This window comes from Nannobrachium achirus, assembly GCF_963921795.1.
Source record: "Nannobrachium achirus genome assembly, chromosome: 15".
NCBI lineage: Eukaryota > Metazoa > Chordata > Actinopteri > Myctophiformes > Myctophidae > Nannobrachium > Nannobrachium achirus.
The window spans coordinates 16,542,841-16,559,513 of NC_137822.1; the positions used below are offsets into that span (position 1 = coordinate 16,542,841).

A 16,673-nucleotide genomic window follows, 5' to 3' on the forward strand; every position below is an offset into this window, starting at 1 on the left:
TCAAACAATTTGTACTTTAAGTATATTTTGATACCAATACTTTCATACTTTTACTCTTGTACATTTTGAAGTATGGACTTTTACTTGCAAGGCTGCACCCACACCAAACTACCTATGAGGGTGGATTCCCCATTCCGCCAAAGCGTTTAAATGAGAATGGAGCGGGTTTCATGCCAGTAGAGGATTTTAACCGCTCCATCCTCATTGAAATGCATTGGCGGAACGGGGAATCCACCCTCATGGGTACTTTGGTGTGGCTGCTGCTTACAGCATATTTCTATATTGCAGTATTGATACTTTTACTTAAGTAAAAAATGTTAGTACTTTTTCCACCACTGCCTTAACGGCTGGTCTGCGTTGGAGACCAGGAATCTGACACCACCCACTTGGAGTGGCGTCTCATCCTGAGTGATGGTCTGCAAGACTCCAGGCTCCCAACACCTTGTTATCACCATGGCATGGACGAGTGCAGAGCGTGGCTCGCCTGGCATGTGACGATAGGAAGATGAGGGTGCCAGGGTGGGCTTATGAGGGGAGCATGAATTGGCATTGTGATTATCCCTTAATATTTATACAAAAATAGATCTCTTAAATGTGTGAAATGAAATCTTTCATAGGCCTACAGGCCCATTCCCACTGGGCCAGATAACAGATAAAAAAATCTCTTTCTGCAGATATTTTTTCATTCAAGTGGATGGTAGATACAGATAAAAAAAAATGTTTTTTATCTGTATCTACCATCCACTTGAATGGAAAAATATCTGGAGAAAGAGATTTTTTTATCTGTTATCTGGCCCAGTGGGAATGGGCCTTTAAACTTAAATGATAAATGAAGCAGGACACTATTGAACCAAATATAGACCAATGGATGTGGTAAATTGTGTTTTCTGGCACATTTACTTAGCTTTTTTTCAGGGAAACTCCCATTTTTATAGGTTCAGCATTCACAAGAGGAGGGAGGTGAAGCTATAGAGATAGAGTAAATGTGGCATGTGTATACTGGAATTGGATGATTTAGCAGTTCCTTTCAACTACAAAATTAAATTGACCTAAAGCGTTATAATCCTGTCCTGAAGGAATATCTGCAAGTGAAATACATTTTCCAACTGCATACAAGCTTTTTTTTACATGGATTAACAGTAGATAACAACATATTTTGATAGGTTCTCATTTTGTTATTACTTTTGCAAAACAGACATAATCACTAAAGATATTTTAAGTGGACTATATTACATTAGTTGGCAGTTGACAGACCTTACCTCACCCCTAATTACATTGGACATTGCCTAAGGAGCAGCTGTCCAATCATGTACTACTTTACTATCTGGTAAGATTTTATATACTGTAAATAATGATCACAACATGGAAGCGATTCTCATCCTACTACTATGAGCTATTAATAACATTAAGAAATTGCTTTATAATGCTTTAGAATGTATCATCTCAAGCAGCCGTCAGCAAAATGCAATGGAGATATACTTACTATACAAATATACAGCACAGCCGTTTCATGTCTCATTTCCTGTACAATAGAATCCTGACCCACGTTTTTTTACATGACTATACCTTGAATAGATAGACAGACAGACAGACAGACAGACAGACAGACAGACAGACAGACAGACAGACAGACAGACAGACAGACAAACAGTTTGATTTAAATTAGACTATATGCAAGTGATTAAGCACAGGATTATGGTGTTGATTCGTTTGCTATTGGAATTAGAATTTTCTTCTCAGGTGGAGCTGTTTGAAATACCAGTAATTCTCTCAGTGTTCATCAGTCCACAGTCTCTAAGTCTGCAGTATCAGTTTCACGACTATCGACAGCCACATTCTGCTACCATCATGCCCTCATACTTGTGGTTGAAAGTGACCACTCCGTTATCTTTATAAAGGAGTGTGATGGGCTCCAGTTTAGTGGGGACACAGCAGGCACGCGAAGCTCTCTTGGGACTCTTAACACTCAGCAGAGTCTGGACTATGGCATGTTTGGTAGGTGAGACCTCGGAGGTCATGGGAGGGTTGCACACACCATTGCATTCATAAGCATCATAACCCTGAGGCTGGATCACCCATGAATCCCAGCCAATATCTTTAAAATCCACCCAGAGTGAGGTCCTCTTGCATGGCTCACTCTTAACATTGCGACGGACGCGGGGAGGTGTGTCAAAGATAAGGTTGGATTGCAATTGTGTGAGAGACTGTTTGCCCATCTCCTTTTGGCTGGCATGACCATTGTTGTGATTGTCACGACCCCGGAAAGTCTGTTGGTTCTGCTCTAGATTTACAGGAAGGTCATTCTCATGTTCAATCATCTGGTCGAGTTCTCGCTCGTCCTGCTTATGGTCTCTGCTCTGATCATCCGAAAACACAATCATCACTGCATTGTGTTTCCCCTCCAAGAGTCTGTAAATATCAACGTGAACCAACTGTCCGTCTGTAATCTCTAATGGGGTCCCATCCTCTTCTGATCCACAGTTAGCAACGTGAACCTCCAATCTGTGTGCTGCACAGCCTGATCTTTGCCAGAGTTTGATCACGTGGGTCAGGTCAAATGAGATCCACTCGTTATCTCTGACACGGATGTGCTTTGTCACCAGTTCCTCCAAGTCCTTCATCTCCGCCACCTCTTCCTTATCCGTTCTTCTCCTTCTTTCTGTCCCCACCTCATTTGTCCAAAGAATACCCTCATGTATTCTGTAGATAGTAACCTTGCAGTCAAGGCCAGCATATGGTCTTTGGGTGTTCTTGAGTGTAGTGTAAAGGCGGAGCTCAGCTGTTGCTATGTGTTCGTGGCGGGGGGTGGAGAAGTTGAATAGCAAGGGGTGTATCCTCACCCCCCTGGCTGTCATACTGTAGGGGGAGGAATCTGAAATTAAAATATCAATAAGGGTGTCTCAGTTGGATCTTTATATTAGTTTGGGCAAAGCGCATATATTTTCATCAGTTTGGCTTTTTGGTGGTACACATTTGCAATTATCAGTACAAGGCATGGTCAAACTGTCTTTACAATTGATTAAAGTGCAGTTTTGTAAACTAGCAACTTATATACGGTAGAAATTTCTCCTGTATGTATATAATGTATTTAAATACATGGCTCTCATTTCTTTCTCCATAAAATGTCAGTGAAACATTCCCTTAAAATATCATTATTGACAGCTTCCTTCTGATGTTACGTGGTATCATTTCCATCAACGGTAAACTTCCTGTACAAATCAAAGTATACATTCAGACCAAAAAAAACAAGTACCTTCATTCTTGAAACTGCGTACAATGTTGGCCGAGGGAACGGCAGTGCGGTCATGGGCAAATCGCTTGTAAAGTTCCAGCATGTACTCCGGTGGTTCCTTACGGGCAGAGTGGCTCGCAGGTCGGGGCCCCTGTTCTGTGAGATTTAGTGTGGACAGGAACTGTCTCAAGAGGTCCTGCGTATCCAAGTCATCATTCTGTCCCAACAGAGTGTTGTCAAGAGCACCATCACTGGCAGAAGATGCCCTGTGATGGCTCTCAGTAGACATGATGGGACTGCTCTGACTCTGGTCAGTCGACAACAGAAGCAGGACACTCAGAGTGCAGATACGCCCGAGTCTGGAGAAAACTGAAGCAGTCATGGTTAAGCCAAGGACGCGATCCAACGATTTAAGTATCAAGTATGGAGATATGGCTGGATCCTCAGAAGAGGACACATGTAAATCGTGCCACCCTATCCAGGGTAGATTCTTTCCTTGAGGGACAACAGGTTGGCGTTGGGGGCAGAGAGAAAACAGCTTTGTCCTTGTTGATCTTGTGATTGGGTGCAGAGGGCAGGGCTGTGTTGTCCAATGTGCTGTGCTGACATGTTGGGAGCTCTCTCTAAGGCCCTGCTCGGCCCACCTCTTCTCTCTCTTTTCCAGAGACTTACACTACACTATGCTAAACCACAACCTCTCCTCATCTTTTGTCTGCTTTCATCAGCTCCTTTTACTGCATGGTACAGTGTCGTGCGACAAGTGGAAATAACTACTCTTAAAGTCAAAATTCCCCACTGAAGTCAAAGTACCAGTAAGACTCCCTAATCGGGAGATAAGCGACCGTCAGGTCGCAGCGTGATTTTAGGCCAAAATGTGTAGGAGCAGTGTCCAAAAATGTGTTTGAAAAGATCGGCCTGATGGTGGCGCTATATGGGACAGATCCATGTTGATGAGATGAGTGTAGACATACTGTGTACCGATTTGCGTGATTTTAGGGCAAAATCTGTAGGAGTAGTGTCCAAAAATGTGTTTTAAAATATCGTCCTGAAGGTGGCGCTAAATGGGACAGATCCATGTTGATGACATGATTGTAGACTAAGTGTGTACCGATTTGTGTGATTTTAAGGCAAAACTTTTAGGAGCAGTGTCCAAAAATGTGTTTTGCAAGAATCGGCCTCATGGTGGCGCTAGAAGAGGGCCGTGTGAGAATTGATGGATGGTTGTGGTTTGGCATGCAAGGAGTGTGTGTGCAAAATTTGGCATGGATCGGGGCAACGGTTGCGGAGATATGAGCAGGGCAAAAGTGTGACGTGTGACGTGTGACAGACTGACAGACTGACTGACGGACAGCTGGTCGAGGTTTTATGCGACCTGACGGTCGCAATAACATAATTATTACACGGCTTGGTTGAATGCTTGATTCTGATTGGTCAATCGCTGAAATCAACAGTGTGTTATTTCTGGATAGCATACCGCTCCGCTCTGTAAGATGCCTAATCAAAGACTCGAAGCACATGCTGCGCTGCTTGAACTTCATGCCATATCCAACATGACAGCCATGTAAACAAACACACAGTGTCATTTACACCTAAAAGTTGCTTTCAAGAATGTTTAAAAAAAATATTTGACGCGAGAAATAGACGATACATTAACATAAAATGGATAGGATTCTATTTGATCAACTTTCTTGGGTTTTCCGAGGCGACCGTGTTGCGCTGGGTGGACGCCCAGTGCAGCACTTGTGGAATACTTTCACTTCTGTAAGCAAGGAAATACTTTGTTTTTAGTTTTTAGTCAAATTATACATGTATTATTTATTAAGTAGCTGTATAATAAGCCCTTCAGGATGATAAATGCCCTTCAGGCTGATCAGCCTGTCGGGATTTTATTTCTCGTTAACGACCACTGAGCCAGACGTTATCCCTTACCTTATGGGGCTAAGAAATAAGAAAAACAATGTTGATTTGATTATATGAAATGCATTATTGTAATTTACACTATGTACTTGTACTCTGCACATTTATAGCTGTCATTGTCAATATGTTTGGACTCATACCACACAAGCTCCACAAGAGGTCAGGGTTTTCTTAATATCTACAGCTTGTCTTGAAATGGACATTACAGTATATTTGTGTTGTCATGAAAGATAAAACGAAACAAGAATTAGAAACTATGGATTTGATTTATTTCCATTTTCCATTCAATATCGCAATGCAAAAAGAGGACCACTGCAAAGCAAAATTGTGGCAATATTATGGCACTACTGAATGTAGGATAGCCTAACGATGTTAGCTAATACACTGCTTTTTGCTTACAAGGTAATAACATTCACAATTGTTAATAAATAACATGAGTATTACAATAAATATTACAATATAAATACCTTCATTTAGAATAATAACAATCTTTTATTACACATTTACAATGCCATTTGCCTCAATTTATTCATAAAACAAAACCAAGCACCTGCTGAAAAAAAACATTGCAATCTAATAAGGTAAATTGTCAATTCCAATTAGCCTGGATGTGTGTGATGAGAGGCTATTAATCCTACATCTACATTGGATATGGATATATCTTCGATTCCATTTCTTCAGTCATTCTTACATTTCTTCAGCTCAAGACTTACTGTAGGTCAGCATTCATCACAAGGACACAAACTCATAGTTTAAGAAAGTATGTATTATATAAATCCACTCATTCATATGTAGGGCTAAAAAAATTACATACATTACATTGTTTTCAGTTAGCATACTGTATACTACTTTAATATATTTAAGATGTAGATAGGGCCAGTTACAGTCCTACATGATTCACTATGACTTTCAGAAGAATATAATCATCTTGGTTAATATCTATTCAAATTACCCCCAGTTAATCTTCACATTCATGTTCGACAGCAAACACATTTCCTGCAAACAAAACAGAGCAATTTGAGACAACATTTCCATTTAATCCGTGCAAGAATGGTACAATGCATAAAATTCATATCGTCAATGTCGGGCAGAAACCTTGTATGTCCAAGTTTCAAATTTATACGTTTTTCGTAAAAAAATAAAAATAAATAAAAAAGAATATTAATTAAAAAAAACGTGTACTTTTTTTTTACTTTTTCGGAAAGTAAAGCCCTGCCTCATCATATAAGTACTGTTGCACAAAACTAGTGACAATACCAGATCTAAAAGCACACAACACCTCTCACCGCGAGGCGTTGTGTTTAGTTCAGTTATTTTCACTACCGGTACTTTAAATCATTTTAAAAATAATAGCTACAAAACGAACAGTTTTGGACACACAAGGTTTCCACCCGACAACAACGATATGCACCAATAGTGGAATGTGGATGTGTGATCTTGCCTGACCCTGCTGTTAGACCCAGGAGTCAAGAGGTGGAGGTTTGCTTTCCACCAAGCCCACTGCAGGCCTCCCCGCTCTGATGAAGTGTTTTCTCTCAGGGATAGCCTGGATAAATAACACACGCAAAAACAGGGAAGCGTTCCAGGAAAGTTCCATTTCATCGCTGTCGGGCAGAAACCTTTTATATCATGTCATCTTTTTATGTATTTTATTTTTCATAAATCAATGTCCCATTTTATACTTCATCGAATGACGGTGTCTGGCGAAAGTAGCGAAAATAGCAGATCTACAAGCACATAAACGCATTGCATTGCCATGCGCTGTGAGCTTGTAGATCTGCTATGCTGTCTATTTAAGGATGTCTGCCTATGACATGCCCAAAACAAACTCTCTCTGGGTTTTTGAGCGGTGCTAACCACTCCTACGTCTGGCATTGTGTGTATGCGCACGAAACTCCTTGTATGGAGATACAGTAACTGACGTCACGGACAGAACGGCCCATACAAGGAGATATGCACGTGCGTCGTGAGAAAAGTAGTGATCATGCAGGTCAAAACTTTAAAGGCAATTACCGGTATTATTATTATTGTTACGATTGAAACAAATCAAATACAGCTACCGTAATCTGTCAGACCAGATCAGTCTAAAAAAAGGTATATATAAAACCTTGAGAAGATTACCTACCTGGATAGGTTCTCTCTCCATCATGTGCCCTTTTCCATCCCCACTCTGTTCTAAGGTGGAGTAGCCATCTGGTAAATTAGAAAATACATACAGAGTGCAATTACAGATGGCAAACAGCAGGAACTAAGACAATGCGAGACATAGAAATTGTTGCATAAATGAATACCCTATTTATTTTTTATAATAATTCGTCATTCATTCATTCATAATTAGCAAAAATAGATGTCCGTATGGAGATAGCTGACGTCATGGACAGAACGGCATTATAATGACATGCCCGAAAATAGGGACACCAAGTTGAAAATATCGGTCAGTAGGTTTTATGAATATTGATCCAATGTAAATAAAGTATTAATTAACAAGGACTCATAATTAAATAATAACTACATTGGATCCATTAGAACACAGGCTCCTTTTTTCCATTTCAGAGATGCATTAACATCATAGTTGTCCCAGTGAGTGATGACAACATGCCACACTACTGTATCTTTACATCTGCTCACTGTGAGCAGATTTGTCTCCATAGCCTGTCTACTCTTTATTATACCCATAATATACCCCCATTCATTGCCTCATGCCATGTTTCATACTCGCACACAACCCCAACACATTGTTATCACACGCCCCAGACAGACAGAAAGATGGAGAGAGATACAGTAGGGCAGAGATTTGTGCTCTGCTGAGCACACCTTTCTAGTTTATTTTTCTTTGGAGATGAATATCTCAACCTGGTACAAGATTCATGCCACAAACAACACACTTTGCTTGAAGTGGCAGCACTCACTCAAAGTGAGATCCAAGAGAGCTAAAGGGCAATGCAAAATATGTTCTTCATGCAAAGTAGAGCACTGTTATGCTCACCCCAAAGTTCATACATCATTCATATCCTGTTTTCCAAAAAAGTGGTATGAAACATTTCATTCTTTAAAACTCTATGCAGCTACAGTAGGCACAGACCACGGCTGGATGATTCTCTTGGATTGTTCCATGTGGGAGTATGGTTCCATTTGGGATGCACTCCCATCCACCAAGTCATCAGTGTGATATCAGTGTGATGTAAAATGGATTATGTGCCCATATATGGAGATCTCTGTATCTCTCAGTCCTTGTCCCTTTTTATGGGCATATTGGTTGGATCGGCGGTTCTACTGAAATTCTTTGTTTTATACAACTATACATCATGCAAGTACAGTAACGGCAGGGATTAGTAGTTGGGATAATATAAATCCTGGTGGTTTGTGTGGCAGCATAAACTTAAATCCATATCATTGGTTTATAGTTGGTCTGTGATTCAAGACTCAATTGAGTCAACTGCTTTTGTCACAACATGATGAATATTTCAATGCTGTGATTTGCTTACCTTGGTTTTTCTCCATGAGAGGTAGGGTGATGTCATCATTGCCTTGTTTTCCACTCTTTGATTTTTTAGTTCCTCCTGTAGTTGGCTGTGGGGTTACATCATAACATCTTTAACATTATTATGCTTTGGTGTTTGTGGTTCTCAAAGTGAGGTCTGGGGACCCCCAGGTCATTGAGGGGGTTCCTGGGGGTCCCCAGCCCAGCTAACTTAGTTTATATAGTATCAATTAACCACTTTAACCCTAGAGGTTCACATCGAGAGTTCGGGCGGCCCTCACACCTACTACGTTGTACCGCCAATCCAACCGATAAGTCTATGTCATAGCAATCTGGCTAGCCATCGTCAAATAAAAGGGAAAAACAGCGTCCTCTCTGTTTTGTTCCTTTAGAGAGTCTGTTCTTGAGAGAATAATTTCATATTAATCTCTCAAGACCAGAACTTCCCACTAGCATGTAGAGCTGCTATTTCCAAAAGAATAAATGTGAACAGATTTGGAATATTTCTGAAGCACAGATCTTGTATGGGGTCCCTGGCACAAAATATTTCCAGACAGTGGTCCACGGTCAAATACATATTAATTTGGGGGTCCTTGAACCATTGTGTTAGACTGATTAACAGCAAGGGGATAGATTGGGACTTACCTTGAAGTGGCTCTTGTTCCAACCTGCCTTACAAAGACTACTCCTCAGGTCCTTGTAGGCCCATATTGTCTGAAGCACATGGGATGCTGCCTTGGTCTCACGCAAAGATTGGCTGGGAAGAAGTAGACGTGTATGAGATCATGTGCAGAAAACAATAATTCACCTCTCGCCTGTCTAAGGGAGAAGTGATAACTACCTCTCCCTTTGGCCTCCTGAAAGGTGACATTTCAGGGCTGTTTTAAAGGATGCCTGTGAACTACTGTACAAGGGAGGGAGTCAGGGCCAAGAAGTCTGTGTTAATGAATGTCTCCAATGATCAATTAGAGGTGAACAATGGAATGTTTGGCAACTGCCCCTGTCTACAGATAAGTGACAAGTCGAGATGTAAACAAAACCATGTTTGTAAAATTGGAAAGTTCCATTGTTCACCTTTTAAATTGATTGGTTTTGAAAATCTTAGTTGAAAGACACAAACCTTGTCTTGTTGATGGCTACCAATTTCTGCACAGTGTGGCCCTGTATGAGAGCCCGCGCGTTCTCTGGGCTATCAGAAATGATCTCATGGATTGTGTTCAGAATAGACACCACTGTGTCTGACTCAAGATTCTTTGCTGGGTGTTGCTGGCCACATGGCAGGTTATTGACCAGGTCCCTCATAGCATAGCTTCCTATAATGAGACAAAAGCAACATACATAATCAAGTACTTATTTAAGTAAGTGTGTGTGTGTGTGTGTGTGTGTGTGTGTGTGTGTGTGTGTGTGTGTGTGTGTGTGTGTGTGTGTGTGTGTGTGTGTGTGTGTGTGTGTGTGTGTGTGTGTGTGCGCGTGTGTTGATTAATAGTAAAGAGCTAGACCCCCATACCTATTAAGTCTTTATTCCGTCGATCTATGGCCAAGTTGCGAAGTGCAATAGCCACAGCCCGCACCACTTTGTCAGCATCAGAACGCAACAACTCCACCAACACTGGAAGACCTTTCTCCTTTCTTACTGTTGCACGGATATAGCTGGACCACTATGAGCCGAAACATAGAAGAAGAGTGTTACTCATAATATTTTTTAGATCCGTTAAAAAAAAACATAGCCGTTGACCAGAGTCCCCAAGGGCTCTATACTCGTCCCTCTACACCAAATCTCCAAACAGCCGATCTACAAGCTCACAACGCGCTGCGGCGGCCCTGTTGTGAGCTTGTACATTTTCAGCAAATCTTCCCCAAAGAATAGGGATGCTCAGGCTAAACATAACAGAACTGACAGATGTTTCATCACACCTACTGTATACCAGCTCGTATGATTTCTGGCCGGTGTGTGTACAAACAGGGAAGCTGTGTTGTTAAGCTTTAATAAAATCGTAGATGTTTTACATATAGGCATATACTCATACCATCAATAAGCATTAGTCAAAATAGAAGATAAAATATCAAAGAAGCACGCATACATTACACACACAAACGCACGTGTGTGCGCACACAAATACACATACACAATTACACATACGCAGTTACGCACACACTCAGATGTTTCTTTCCATTGCTGATGAGACAGCCACGTATTTTGTAGGATCTTATTTTGCATTACATTGATATGATTGAGACAAATGCACGCACGCACACACACAGCAGTGTAGCATCTGTTCCATCTCACTCACAGCCCAGTGTCCTGCAGCGAGGTTCTGCAGAGCCCCAGCAGCTGCTTCAAGGGTGTTGTGGTTCTGACTGCGAGTGAGGAGAGAAAGGTACAGCCTCACCACCTCTGGTTGGTACAGTAGCTCCAGTCCTTTAGAGACAAAAAAGTGTGCGTGTGTGTTTGCGTGTGTGCGTGTGTATGTGTGTGTGCGTGTGTGTACGTGCATGTGCATGTGCGTGTGTGTGAAGAGAGACACAGGGTGGTGAGATAAGCTTAAATCATCCTAACATATTGTTAGAAACAGCAGAATACTCCCACACCAGATTGAGAATTAACCAGCAGTATGCGCACACACACAGTGGCTCATAAGATACAGTATGTACCCCCAGATCAACACTGTTCTGCCTGTTATACTTGATGGATGCACAGCAAATTATATTATGTTTTTGGCTGGACCAGCGGGTAAGCCTAATAGACTCACATCGCTGGCTGACTGACTGACCGACTGACTGACTCAGGCATGTGCACACATAGTCATCAAAGGGGGCTTGAGCTCCTGCCCTTTTAGCCGTCTGTAAAAAGTGCCCTCTCCAGACCATGAATGCAGTTTTTACTGTGCTGAAAGAAATGCAAATGCCCTCTTTCCATGCCATAACTGAAGGCAGCATTCAAGAGAATTGCCTTGTCCAAATTCTCCTGAACTTGAATGCAGCATCTTATGTTGAAAGAATTGCCCTTTCTGTATAGAAATCCATGCTCTACGCCACATCTCCAGTATTAGCCCTATTCACGGCCCGCCCACTCAGCTTCAACTTCCTGGTGCTGACATCACGCTTTGAAGGGGAAACCCTACTAAAAGCCCATAGAGTTAACACAGAAATCGCAAATTTAATGCAATTTCCGAATAGTAAAGTATAAAATACGGCTAGCATGATCAAGAACACAAGATAGTAAAAGACACAAAGCATTATAATTTACTTTACCGTTCGAAATAATGATTTGTTGGCTTTAAGTCCAGCGATTTCTGTGTTAAAATAGCAGGGTTTACCCTTCAAAGCTGACGTCAGCACCAGGAAGTTGCTGAGAATAGGGCGTGAATAGGGCTTATTGACTTGATTATGCTTAGTTCAGTGTGGTATCAAGCAAGCGTCGATAATTTCACCAAAAGGCCCTTTTAGGAGTTTCAGCCCCTGCCTCTCTAACATTCTCTGCACGTCCCCCTGACTGACTGACTGACTGACTGACTGACTGACTGACTGACTGACAGATTCATCGTCCATCCAGGTTGTGGGATGTACCGGTATAGTCTATCCTTGGTTGGCCTGCCCATCGGAGATCAATCGTCCCTTCAGGCCAAGGGATGTAGTGGGTGGATTTTGAATCACGGGTGACTTTCCTCACCTATAGAGTCGGATCTGCAGACTACCTGAGATAAGAGCTCAGAGGCAGATAGAAGTGCTGCAGAAAGATGATGTATGTTTGAGGTGGTTTTAAAACCAACTGAGGTCCCTCTCAGTCGGCCTGGCACTGCCACAACAACCATGAGGTCGTGCTTTGCCCAGCAGGCAGGCAGAATTCGGCTTAACACCTGGCCGTGTAGACAGATATTAGAGTATCTCCAGATGTATTTTTTACTGGACTTTTTGTTTGCGGGTTGCTTCTCCTTTTAGATCAGCCTTTGCATTCAAAAACATACTCTGTCACTAACTGCTTGCCGGAAAAGTGCATGTACAGTACACATACAAGTAGTACAAGCACATACTTAGCAAATTGTCAAGTATAGTATATAGCAGGGGTCAGCGACCTTTTTGGACTATGTGTTTATTTTCTAGATGGTCATGGTGTGCCATGTCAATGTCAACATACATTTTAATGACACGTCATCAAACACTAACATATTTTGATTGGCAGGACATTGTTATAATGACACGTCATCAAACACTAACATATTTTGATTGGCAGGACATTGTTATAACAAGTTCAGAGTTCAGAGTTTTAATGTAGCATTATGTGCAGGATGTAATTTGCTGTAAATCAGATGACTTAATTTAAAATATATATTTGAATTTTGAAAATAAAAATCCTCTCTCTCGCACTTATGCCAGTGTGCCAGTGATCACCCTCCCCTGTGCCAATGTTGGCACCCGTGCCTAAGGTTGGCTACCCCTGGTATATAGTATATACAAATACAAACCAAAACATTTAGCTTTTTCTCTGTTGGAAAATACACAGTATATAAACAACAGATGAGTGACAGTCAGAATAGTGGTTGTATTCCATTGGATGTCCTACTCCTTTTCCTGTCACAGCAGCTCATGAATCCAAGTCGCTGTTTCCACACAGCTGTACTTCCTCTAACAGATATGGGTCTGGTGTATTTGTGTTGCGGGCCGCATGATGCACACATACTGTACTGTGTGTGTCACAATATATTTGTGTATGTGTGTGTGGGGGGGAGGGGGGTGCATGAACGTTCATTCATCATACTGACACATTGTGTTGGTTGATTCGTGCATCATAGCTAATCTCGTGTTGGTCGATTTGTGTGTCTGTCCTGAGTATACTCCGGAGGGATGATGGGCAGGGGTAACATTGTATCATTCACGGATTCAAAACATATTCGGGGAGTGTCTTGGTACTGGCAACGTGCGCAAAATGTTTGTTGATTGGTATCAATGATTTGCGAGTTTAGTTTCGGACTCATGCACACATGCACACACTCACAAACAGACAGGGGCACACATAATCTCCACCTGGCCGTTACTTTGAGGCCTGGCCTTTGCGTTATGTCAGAGATAATAAGGCTATGTGTATACTGTATGTCTTTCTGTCTACAAATCTGTCCACCAGAGGATGGTGTGCTTATATTTCATTGCTGTAATGGATCAAATACAATGACCTACAGTACAGTGGAAAATATAGGCCAGAACTCCAGTTCCCATGAGCCTGTTCACTGACCCTTTTGTACCCGTTCCCACTCCAACACACCTGCTCACATTTAAATACGGTACCGTAGACTAAATGAATCATTCTACCTGTCTACCCCTTTTCATTTATAGCCACACATTTTCCATCCTGTATTCCTCAGTTTTAATAAATGCGGATGCATCTATGCATTTTTGTTTGCAGTACATTACAGTACATTATTTGGTTGATTTTGGCCTATAGTGACATGCCCAAGATAGGGATGTCAAGTTCTTTCAATGAGAAAGGAAGGCCTCTGCTTTGTTCTGTTCTGACAGTTGTTCTGACAGCATAATTAGAGGATTGTTTGTCTAGTCCACCGCAACTCACCTTCACACATTTTGGTCATTTTGTACCACTTTCCCCCATACCAAGTACAAACACTTTAGTTGTGTTTCACTGTGCAAACTGGTAGTCAACAAAATTCAACATTGCTGCTTCAGGCCATATGACAGATTAAGAAAACGTGTATTAGTTGTTGACACGCTCTTTCAATAATGCATCACTCCTCAAGGAGTATATGTGCTGACTGCTAGGCCTAGAATTATTGAATGCTTTAACCAGTGAAAAATAGCAGATATACAAGCTCACAGCGCTGCACCGAGTGCCGCACTGCGAGCTTGTAGATCTGCTATTTTTGAAAAAGTTGTGAAAATGTGTGCAAATCTTTGAATGTATTTTCAAAGCGAACGTTTGTAACTCAAATTTTGCTTCTGGGTGGTCCCTGGAACTAAATATTTTGAGATGGTGGGTCCGTGGCCAAATAAATATCATTTTGGGGGTCCTTAACATGAAAAGGTTTGAGAACCACTGACATAGTAGTCTCTCAAGAACAGATTAACTGAGCTCCAGTTACGTGAAAAGGACCTTTTCTTTGACGATGGCTAGCCATATTGCTGACATAGAAACATAGGGTTTTTCAAAAAATCTTAGAAGGATTCAAAAGACAATTATAGAATCGGGTCAAAATTCTAATTTTCACGATTTTTCAAAAATAGCAGATCTACAAGCTCGCAGCGCTGTGAGCTTGTATATCTGCTATTTTTCAATAGTTAAAGCATAAAATAATGATACACAATAATGTGTACCCGTTCTAAAAGGGTTACATTAAATAGGCTCTGTTTTAGTCATTTGGATTGCAACATTTGCACTGTAGAGTGCATTTGCCATGGGCTGTAAAGCAGAGAGCCACATGGTGGTGCTCTGGTGCAGCAATTAGGGTAATCGGTCTGATAGGCTGTCAGGCTTTTAAAGATGGTCATATTTTCAAATATGGCCCTCTTTGGAAAAAGGCTGTGCATGAGAATTTGGGATTCAGGATTCTTTTACTGGCATATTTTAAGTCAAATGAACTAATCAAGATTATCATTACCTTTCATTGGTTCTGTACGCTTTGGTAAATCCAATGTACCATATTTTCTGTCCATAAATCCATTTTTCCAACCTGCACAAAGCATGTGCACACATGCACAGACACACACATGCATGCGCACGCACACACACACAAGCACACACACGCACGCACACGCACGCACGCACGCACGCACGCACGCACACACACACACACACACACACACACACACACACACACACGCAGGCACAAGCACACACACACACACACACACACACACACAGACACAAGCACACACACACACACACGCGCACACGCAAACACAAGCACACACACACACACACACACACACACACACACACACACACACACACACACACACACGCCAATGTTCACAATAATACACGAATATACATGAATGAATACTGTATGTCTTTGTATATTCAATACAATGCAAACAGATATAAAAACTGTGAAGACAATGTGTATTTTGAACCAATAAGCAGACTGACCTTGACTGAACCAATCCTCTGATGAATAGTTAAAGCACAAACAAAACAGAGTACAGAGCATTAAGGTTAGATTTTGCTGCAGCAGCCCACGACAGTCGATATAGGCTTCAGTAGCATATTCCTCCTCATGGATAAACTAATTGTAAGCCTGATTTATGCACACAGAAAATACCTGCTACACAAGCTACAAGCTTATTTATGTTTGGCACGTGTATATGTAGATCAGTGTTTCTCAAACTTTTACATTTCAAGGTTCCCCTTAACTCTGACAGTGTACAAATGGAACCAAATGGATCTGTTAGGGTCCATTTGGTTCCATTTGTACACTGTCAGAGTTACATACTTGTATGGGTCAATTTAGCTGACCACCCGAAAGGAACCCAGAGAGTCCCTGGAATCAACTTTGAGAAACACTGATGTAGATAATTGTTGTTGCATAGAAGCATGCGTTAACTTGTCACGTTTATCAGGCTCAAAGCTACATTCTTATATTTTGTAACTGGCCCAACCGGCACACTAAGAACGTGGCTTGGCAATCGTTGTTAAACAGATAGGATGATAATGCATCTTATACTAAATAAATGAAATGAGTAAGTACATTAAAGGGCCACTTCACCTCTGGGACAACCCTATCTTATTTTATTGTTGTTTGGGACACGATCAACACAATCCTGAGTTATTTCTTTGTGTTCAATCTGTGTTTTTAGATATTTTAGTATTTCAGCATGACTGGTGATGCATTTTGCATCATCAGTGATGCTTTTTGCATCATATGATGCAAAACGCATCACTAGTACATGCTGAAATACTAAAATATCTCAAAAAACAGATTGAACACAAGAAATAACTCAGGATTGTGTTGATCGTGTCCCAAACAACAATAAAATAAGCTTGGGTTGTCCCAGAGGTGAAGTTGCCCTTTAACTTGTTCATGTATGACTTATCAT

At 41.3% G+C, this 16,673-nt stretch overlaps 2 protein-coding genes across 2 annotated transcripts in view; both read right to left on the reverse strand.

The window, feature by feature from the left end:
- Positions 1 to 1,820: 1,820 nt before the first annotated feature.
- LOC308299637 (bone morphogenetic protein 10-like) lies at positions 1,821 to 3,614 on the reverse strand (the record flags this gene model as incomplete). Its single annotated transcript, XM_080743431.1, has 2 exons — positions 1,821 to 2,872; positions 3,254 to 3,614. The coding sequence occupies 2 exons, from the start codon at positions 3,612 to 3,614 to the stop codon at positions 1,821 to 1,823; spliced, it is 1,413 nt and encodes a 470-aa protein (XP_080599557.1).
- Positions 3,615 to 6,602: 2,988 nt separating this feature from the next.
- LOC308299638 (splicing regulator ARVCF-like) overlaps positions 6,603 to 16,673 on the reverse strand; it is a gene marked incomplete at both ends in the record, with an annotated part of 34,855 nt that continues 24,784 nt past the window's right edge. The window contains 9 exons of the mRNA XM_080743432.1: positions 6,603 to 6,695; positions 7,275 to 7,342; positions 8,635 to 8,719; positions 9,276 to 9,387; positions 9,751 to 9,943; positions 10,138 to 10,288; positions 10,922 to 11,049; positions 15,236 to 15,307; positions 15,727 to 15,744. Of these exons, the coding sequence (XP_080599558.1) occupies positions 6,603 to 6,695; positions 7,275 to 7,342; positions 8,635 to 8,719; positions 9,276 to 9,387; positions 9,751 to 9,943; positions 10,138 to 10,288; positions 10,922 to 11,049; positions 15,236 to 15,307; positions 15,727 to 15,744 (920 nt within the window). The remainder of the gene's footprint in view (positions 6,696 to 7,274; positions 7,343 to 8,634; positions 8,720 to 9,275; positions 9,388 to 9,750; positions 9,944 to 10,137; positions 10,289 to 10,921; positions 11,050 to 15,235; positions 15,308 to 15,726; positions 15,745 to 16,673) is intronic.